The 9,723-nt window shown below is 38.9% G+C and overlaps 1 protein-coding gene across 1 annotated transcript; it reads left to right on the top strand.

The window, feature by feature from the left end:
* The first annotated feature begins 1,426 nt into the window (after positions 1–1,426).
* On the top strand, positions 1,427–8,643 carry LOC137286775 (organic cation transporter protein-like). The gene is made up of 10 exons (XM_067818768.1): positions 1,427–1,569; positions 1,800–2,022; positions 2,673–2,776; positions 3,922–4,076; positions 5,048–5,216; positions 5,675–5,893; positions 6,440–6,666; positions 6,839–7,020; positions 7,239–7,390; positions 8,541–8,643. Exons 1-10 carry the CDS (start codon positions 1,427–1,429, stop codon positions 8,641–8,643), a joined length of 1,677 nt encoding a protein of 558 aa, XP_067674869.1.
* The last annotated feature ends 1,080 nt before the right edge of the window (positions 8,644–9,723 follow it).

Here is a 9,723-nt window from a genome sequence, read left to right as displayed (position 1 = left end):
CCACACGAAACGTAAGAAACTTTGTGGATGACAGCTTCTACATTACATTATCATTAGACGTTTGGTCTTGCTTGAGACATAAGACTCTAAACCGAAACGTTGGAATTAACGGAAATGTTCTCTTGTACCTTTTTGAATAGAAAAAGGTAACACATTCCACAGTAAGACAGACGTTGCTGTCTTTGTTAACATCATGAAATGTAATGCCTTTAAGCCCTGGAGATTTCTGTTACATGGGATGTTGCAAAGAAAGCAAATGTAATATTTGCATCGACTGTCTGGGTAGACACCAAGGTGATAAAGCATCATCCTGTAAACTGTGTAGCAATCGACTGTGGTTGCTCTCGTCCGCCAGTAGAGTCCATGCTGTGCGGTTTTAATGCAACAAGTGCTATTCATCCCGGTATGGGGAATCAGCATTAAAACGTTGCATAAAGGAGATACATGTGGACTTAAACCACAAGTCTGGATAAAGGGATTTAAGCAGTAAACGGTGAAGTCGCGCCAAATACTTCACAATAATAATTATCACTGTTATGTGTGTCTTTAATGATGTTGTACATTTATTTTAAGAAAGGATCATGAAACAACACACTATGTAGAAATCAAGCAGTCAGGTTATTCGAATTGTCTTTTTAAACAAGGACAAGGAGAGAAAAACAAATTAGAGGAGACAAGTTCGAAACCTTAAACTCACAAGTCACAGTTGAAACTGGAAATGATACCATATTTCCGAAATGTAACGACGGTAACATCAACGATAATGGTCCAGTGGTCCACAGTTCACAAAAAACAGCGCACTTGGTATGAAAATGAGCTGCAACACAAGTGTGGGTTTACACGTTTCACAGTCCATCTTGTGCACCGATTTAGTCTTTCGGAAAGATCGTCAAGATGGTATACTTTTCGCCACGATGCTGGCGCAAGGAATTAGCACAAGGATTGTCATGAATTATCGCCGAACCATTCAGAGTTTACATTGTCAACCGAAAAGGAGGTGCACTCAATGCAACCTATAAACACACCTGGTGAAAAAAAAGTTTAATTCATTCAGATTGCCATGTGTATTTATGCACGACTGTTCTCGGGACAGTTTTGCGACATCTAAACCTTTAAGTCCTAGCTAATGTATTACAAAGCTTATCTGAAAAGTCCATAATGCAGTATATAGAACTTATAATGGCACACCATAATGATATTCTGCGATGTTTTAAGACTGGAAATAATTATTTGTCGCTTGGTGTAATAGTAATTTTCTCAATATTTACATATTGTTCATATGGTCACGCATTTCTGTCTGGTGGGTACGTTCATGAAAGTAGGTTACGTCAATAAATAAGCCAATAAAAACCCCGTTCAACGGACCCGTAGACAACATGACCTTTGGCTACGTGCAAGTAGAGAGTGGAATTACTCTGAATGTAAAATGAAGTTTGACGAGGTTCTGGCGCATCTTGGGGATTTTGGATGGTATCAAAAGAGACTGTACCTATTGATATGTATTCCTTCGTTTTTTGGTTCCATGCAGTCGCTTGCTGTATTATTTTTGTTGGATACACCTGGCCACAGGTAAGTATTTATATTTTACTTATCATTTCACTCTATGAACTGGAGTGAAGTTATGCTGTATAAATTAAGTGGTTACATGTATACCCGTTTTTCAGTGAGACTACCTTGGGGTTAACGACATTTATCAGGGGCAGGATGAACCACTGGGCATTCAACATCTTACAAAGAAGGAATACATATTCTTCACCAGCTTAAGATGACACTAATTACGTTCATAATACTTAAACCAGGTGCTCCCTTGGAGTTAACGACACCTATCAGGTGCAGGATGCGCATCACTCTTCCTTCATCAACATGTCCATCCCCTGGGAGACAGACAGAGACAAGCAGGTGCTCTCCTCCTGTAAAATTTACCAGTACCCTCAAAATGGTAGTCAACCAAACAACCTGACAACTCCGTGCAGCGCATGGGTGTTTGACCGAGCCACGTATGAATCAACATTGACAGAAAAAGTAAATTTGTTTTGTGGTAAATATCAGTTTGTAAATGTATTTGTAAATGTAAAGTGTTTTTCGATGAAAGGAATGTGAAGGTTAAAATCTCAAGATAACAGAAGAAAATGACATGTTTTTATTAATTGTAATTATCGAAAGTGATATATAATCACGAAACAACACTTAACCCAAAATGTCATGAATATATATTTTTATATTGTATGGAATGTTGTGTTCAGCCTTCACTATAAAAATATATTCAAATATGCATGATCCCTAGCTTTCGTTGTGAAGGATGTATGGGAGTTTCGTTCTAAATAACTGTGCAATTGTTCACTTATGCTATATGTGAGCAATCGTAATTGAGAACGTTAGAAGGAGACATACAATATCAACTTCAAGAACTAGTCTTCCATTGTATCTAAACCCCGTATTTTTACAGATGGATAACTTTCCACAATTCATTGAGCGTCAGAGTTGCCAAATGGCTAAAACGCTCTCTCACCTGGGTTCTGTTCCCACTGGGTGAAACCAGGTACTCACTGGAGGGATTGTGCAACTGCGAATCTTTGGTTCTACGAAACAATTCTTGCTTTACAATGACGTTTAAATCCCCTTTGACTTTTGCATAATACTTTTAGCCTATGACTTTCTATTTCTTGCCTCAGTTCGGTATAGTCTGCGACGACCTTGTTTTGAGATCGCACTCGAACATGGCAGGGTTTGCTGGGCAGCTGGCTGGAACTCTTGTCATGGGACTATTGTCAGACTTGTGAGTGCCAACAACAACGTGTTGTACTTCATTTAGAAAATTGTTCATCAAACAATCATTGTGTTAATTCTACCTTTGTTGAACTTTTCAAAGTCATTATTCCAATGGGACCACACATACGTTCTGTCAACAGAAACGTATGGTATACATACAGTTCATAAGTTACCTGACCAGTAAATTATTTCGATAAAGTTTCTGGTTGACTTAGTTTACCTATTTCACTTAAACCATTTCGTGTGTGTGTGTGTGTGTGTGTGTGTGTGTGTGTGTGTGTGTGTGTGTGTGTGTGTGTGTTATCATGATATTAAAATGTTAATAAACATGCATCTCAATCTAAATTTCCTGTAACTGAATTGATATAAAGAATAAGTGTTCTCGTAACACTGTTAACACACCTTAAATAGACAGTGGAATGGCATGTGGTATATTGGAACGCCTCGATGTATGTGTGTACATATCGTGCTTGTAATCTCACACAACATTGAAAACCTTAATCAAATACATGCTTCAGAAGCAGAAATTCTGTTCACACAAAAACGAGTATACTGGCAGATAAACTCTCTGAGACAACTTGATCCATTAGTGACAAAACGAGTGGGGGCAACCGCACGTCTTATGACAAAAATGGTTCTCGAGCCAATTCCGTGCGTTGAATTGTGAGGTGTTTTTTAGGTAAATACTTAGGTTGCCATTGCTCACTTTTTTCGCGAACACCTGGCATCACTTGAAAGGTATAATTCATAAGAAAACCCGTGAAGGTCCGGGTAAAATAGGCCTTCACCTACCCATGCTTGCCACAATATGCGACTATGCTTGACGTAAGAGGCGACTAATGGGATCGGTGGTCAGGCTCGCTGACTTGGTTGACACATGTCATCAGTTAGACAATTGCGCAGATCGATCCTCATGTTGCTGATCACTGGATTGTCTGGTCCAGACTCGATTGTGTACAGACCACCGCCATAGAGAATATTGCTGCGTGCGACGTAAAACTAAGCTGACTTCCTATCCATACAATTTTGTACATTGCAGTGTACTCTACGAGTTTCGTATGAGTGGAGAAATGGTTTCGTTGCACTTTGTATGAAGATTTTACGCGCGCTTTGTACACATTCTTCATATATAAACTCTTGTTTATTTGTTAGTTTTGGGCGACGTCCTCTGTACCTGCTGAATTCACTAGGTGTTGCGATTATCAGCATCAGTATGGCCTTTGTCCCCAACGTGTATGTGTACATCGCGTTCAGGGTACTGGGGAGTATGTGTGGAATAGCTGCCTTCACAAGTTCCTTTGTTTTAAGTAAGTATTCTTTATTTATACTTCCTTCAAATGTTTACACTCATTAGCCTTAATATAGCCACTTACGACAGGCAACTAATTTTTTGCAAATATTCGATATTGTTTAAACGTACTGTTTACACAGGAACTGAGGTATTGTAAAACAAATTCGTATCATAGGGTCAATAAATGATAGAAATCAGTGAACATTGGCGAATTCTTTACAAAACTTTACACCCAAACGCATCTGTTCACATGAAGGATATTTTGCCTTTCATCAAATTGATGCATGACCTTCGTGCAAATCACCTGCATAAGAATCTCAAGTTAGTGGAGAAATCACATTTCGATGTGGGAAAATCGTTTGTTTGTCACGAAGATTCTGGTTCAATTACCCACATGTGTACAGTGTATGAAGCCCATTTTATATTCTCTTGCCTTGGGATTTGGGGGATTATTGCTAAATGTGTTAGTGGGTGACTTTTGTTTTTAAAAATATTCAAGCAACGTCACGGCGAGGGACACCAGAAATAGGCTTGCGTCAATCGGGAGAATCGAACCACGGTCTTCGTGACAAGCAAACGTTTTAGCCACTCTGCTACACCACCACCCTAGCAGGAGGACCAGAGCCACGATCAGTGAAACACACACACACACACACACACACACACACACACACACACACACACACACACACACACACTCACACACTCACACACTCACACACACACACACACACACACACTTCTATTTAGATCAGGTACAGATCACTGAGCACTCTTAAGCTAACGTTTTAACTGCTTCAGATTATCCCTGTGTCTGTGTGTGTGTGCGCGTGTGTGCGTGCGTGTATGTATGTGATACGAAAATAAATTCCCCATGTAAGAAGTTATTATAAGAAGATTATAGAACCATTTCCACTTGTACTGATGTCAACAGCTGTCATAACATTTCATACTGTGATGCAACCTGATGTTGGTTTTCTGTTTCAGCTATGGAAATGACGGGACCATCCAGGAGAGTGTTTGTGGGAATTATCGTGGAGGTCTTCTGGTGCATGGGTCTATTTACCTTGGGTCTTCTTGCCTACTTTATCCGAAGCTGGCAAACCCTCCAGCTTTGTATATCTGTTCCAACAGCTCTCTACATTCTGTATTATTGGTATGTTGTCCACTGACCTTAAAACTAATGGTACATTATACACTGTCTTAAAACTAATGCCAGGTTGTCCACTGACCTTACAACTAGTGGTATGTTGTCCAACTGTCGTACAACAAATGGTATGTTGTCCAATGACCTTAGAACTAATTGTATGTTGTCCCCTGATCTTAAAACTAATTCTATGCCGTCAAATATGTTAGATGTCTTGTAGTGTTTCTATCATCTAGTCACAGATAATCTATAGACACTTTTGCTGGAATGGGCGGTGTATGAATAGACATAATCCCAATTACTTGAGTCCAGTAAATCCAATAGCGTCGGTAAACTTCCTTTTGCGCGGCAGCTTACATATCTTGTTTGCGAAGCAAATACAAATCAATAGCATCGATAAACTCTCTTTTTCGCTACAGTTTACATATGTTCTATGTGAGGCAAATATCACATGACACATTTCACAGGGTAATTCCTGAATCTCCTCGATGGCTCATATCACGTGGTCGCATACCGGAAGCTCAAGTAGTCATACGGAAGATGGCGTCTGTGAATGGTGTCGAACTTCCAGAAGTGATGTTGGAGAAGATAACAGTAGACGACGACAACGTGAAAGCCGTGAGGGTGACGCAGATGTTCACGACGCCGTGGTTGTTATTCGTCACGGTCATCATCTTCTTCAACTGGTGAGATGTCTTAACTGAAAAGCGGTTTAGAAGTTGTATAGATGAAAGAAAACCAAGGTCTATGGATAGTCAACTTCTGAGATGTCACTTTATGGAATACACTTGTTTATAGGAAACTGTAGAGTTAGGCTATTATGGTTTTATTTTTAGATGGCCAATACGCTGTAACAGAAATAAACAATGTATTGAACGATCCTGGAAAAGAGTAATCTCATGTCCAACACATTATCTCTGACCCATGATGATCCGGATTACAAATGGTCTTCAGCAACGTGTGCTGTCCGTAACAGACGACTAACCAGATCGGGTGGGGAGACTCGTAGACATGGTTGACACGCATCTGGTCCAGACGCAAATATCTGAGCCGCCGTCATACAACTGATCATGAGGACTGTGTTAAACAACAAACAAAATGCACTGTTCCGAAACATGGCCCATGTCCCCGTTCATGAATGCAGTAAGAATGCATTATCATATGTCCCTAAACGTCATGTTGCAGATATACGGATAGTCATTCTTCACTACATGGATGCCCATTTTACATAGGTTTGTGGCTAGTATGGTTTACTACGGTCTGGGCTTGAACGTTCAGAACCTGAGCGGCGACATCTACCTCAACTTCACTATCGCCAACATCGTGGAGTTCGTCTCGTATATGATGTGTGTGACTCTGTTGGATCGACTGGGCAGGAAGTTCCTTCAGTGCGGTTGTATGCTCCTTGGTGGGATAGCCTGTGTCTGCACAATGTTCCCAGTCCTCTATGGAACCTCGTGTGAGTTGAATATACGTCAGTAAATCAGTGTTAATGTTTGGTTTGTTTTGCTTTGTCTTTTTTTCTATAATCCGTTTATTTGTGTGTTTTTTCTTTGTGTTTTTTTTTTGTTTTTTTTTTACGTTTTCTTTTTTCTTTTTTTGAAATGATGCTACTGAATTTACGTTTTCAGCTATAGACTGGGTGACAGTTGCACTGTCTATGGTGGGAAAGTTCGGAGCTGCTGGCGCGTTCGCCATTGTGTATATCTACACAGCTGAGTTGTTCCCTACTGTTGTCCGAAACTCGGGAGTAGGAGTCAGCTCTTTCTTTGCAAGGATTGGTGGGATGGTCTCTCCTTACATTGCAGATCTGGTAAAGTTCAGTTTCTGTGAATATATTAACTCATGATGGAAAAACACTTTGGTATGACCTAAATTATAAGCTTGTCATCAACCAGTTACCCTGATATTATTATTATGGAATAACGTGCGCAGTTAGTGTCACTAATTCTACAGTGTTTTGTGTTTTTAAGACGGTGCATCCATATTTTACTTTACTTGTAAATTCAGTCTTTACATTATTTACTTCAGGGTGTATTACTGGGCGGTGACCTGAAGGTGGCGCTGCCTCTCATCGTGTTCGGAGGTCTGTCTATTGCTGCGGGTCTGTTGACGCTGTTCCTACCAGAGACATTGAAAAGAAGGCTTCCTGAAACTATAGAGGACGCCAAGAACATGCGAAAGTGAGCTGAAATTAAGAATAAGATATATGATTACTTTGTGGGGCAAACAGAAAGTGACTGACATCAGTAGCAATTGTTTTATCTACTTTTGTATTTCAATTATGCTGTAAATTCAGTTATATGTCGTCAGTCATCAAAAATACAGTTTTATTGAAATTCTGTTTCATCTAATATGAAAACAACGTTGAGTCTACCGTCTGTCAGGACTAATACTACAGATGGGTGTGATGAAAATGACAAGACTCTTCCCGCACGTAAATAAATCTCAACCCAAATCTCAACCCAAGTCTCAACCCAAATCTCAACCCAAATCTCAACCCAAGTCTCAACCCAAATCTCATCAAATGGCGCATAGATATCGTGTAACGAATTACAGAAGAGGAATGCACTCATGAATATTAATGACTCCAAGACCATGCGTCACCAGCCAAGCACGTGTGTCCTTTGCTATCGTTTTACCATGTAGTAACTATTTCATGAATCATGTCACAATAAGTGACACTACGGTTGTATTTATCAGTTGTATTTATTTCGTCAGATAACTGTGATTTCACAACCTTCCAAACGTTGTTTAGTTTCGAATATACACCCACATTCACATGAGCGATGAATGTAAACTTAGTAATCTCCCCTTCAACCACAGACGTTTGCCATTTCGCTCACACCGTTTTATCTTATTATCTATATTGGTTGGTGGCAAACTCAAACGGTAGACTTGGTAAATACAATAGTTTTCTGATCTATTAGAATTTCAAATATTTCCAAATTTCAGATTAGAAACCGGCATCTACGCCATAATACAGTTTATCGTTCTGTATTGTTGTCCTGAATATATTATATCGGGCATTCAAATTCAAACTGTGTATAGCTACACTGAAGATTCCTTTCGCTGTTCAGATCTGCGTACCATAAAACCGTGATCATCGTTTCAAATCACGGTTTCTTCTCAATGTGTTTGTGGGTATGACAGTTCTACACTCGTGGGTTTAACAGAAATGGTGAAAGTAAACGATCGGAAGTAGATACGCTGTTTGGAGCGTATCACACACAAATTCTTCCATGCAGTATTAAATCTCTGATTGTGTCCCATGTGATCTCCTTTACATACATAAGATGCTGTCCCTTCAGCTTACATTTGTTATATTCTCAGGGCCAAGAAGGCGAACTACGGACTAGATGCAATGGATCCCACAATGAGAAAGACCGATGTCAAGCTGGAAACGTTTACATCTTTTACAGAGAAGAAAGTATAGCTGTATTATGAAACGTACATGTACACATATCGGATACCAATACTGAATTCGTCCTAAATACTTTTCCAATTGATTTTTCATAATCATTATTGTTTTTTTGTCATACATTTTACATTACAGGCTTTTCAGAAACTAAACCAAATACATTTACTAAGAAATAGTGGCAGAAACAATAAATGACATGGAGATCCAAATTCATAAACAGAAATTGTGGTGAATGAGTGTGTTAAAATTTAAAGTCACATTGACAATATTTCAGCCATAAGAGAGACATTGTATGCATCAAATAAACAGTCCGTGACGTGTCGACCAAAACTTATAGCAGGTACTGATATTACACTTCATTAGAGAGAACATTTAGTTATCATATAGTAATGACTTCATTCATTCTGGAAAGCTAGAAACTGTGACACTTTCTTTTTAAATCTGCTTCCAAAAATAAGGTTTTTGAAGATAATGATGATGATATTGAGAGGATCGTTGTTTTATCAGGAAAACCAAGCAATACATGTCTTTTTGTTATTTTGATAATGTTGATATGTGCTGTGCGTTTAAGCCATAGGTCAGGTTTTTGCGAGATGTGTATAATGCTGTTGCAAGACCAGAAAATGCGATCACGTGACTCAACTTCGCGTTGACAAAATCTGCACTTTGAACTGTTTACAGCATTGTATTTGTCGGCATGATGTGATGTAGTTTTCTATATTATAACCACTGTAGTTTAGGGTCATTGGTACATCTAAAAGGTACCTTATTATAATTTTTCCAGTCACGCGATAACCCTTCATTAGTTTAAATAGTTTGCTCCCATTTTTGGCAATGTAAATCTTTTGTAGTAAGGTCTGACAATAGTATTTTGTAAATGCGTTGTGTCCCATCAATATCATTAAGGAGGTGTTTAATATTTGCTGGTAGAGTTGGGTATGGTATCTTGGACAAATTTTCAAAATGTATATTAAGTGATTTCAATATAATATCTATTGTGGATCAGTGGGAGGCAATCCTCCTTCAAATATTGACAATTATAATGGAAAATATTGCCTGCACTAAGCTTTGGAAGATTATACATGAAGAGATGAC

The sequence above is a fragment of the Haliotis asinina genome, chromosome 6, assembly GCF_037392515.1.
Source record: "Haliotis asinina isolate JCU_RB_2024 chromosome 6, JCU_Hal_asi_v2, whole genome shotgun sequence".
In the NCBI taxonomy this organism is placed as follows: Eukaryota; Metazoa; Mollusca; class Gastropoda; order Lepetellida; family Haliotidae; genus Haliotis; species Haliotis asinina.
Note: the sequence above shows the minus strand (reverse complement) of the source record. Positions and strands in the feature narration are given on the sequence as shown.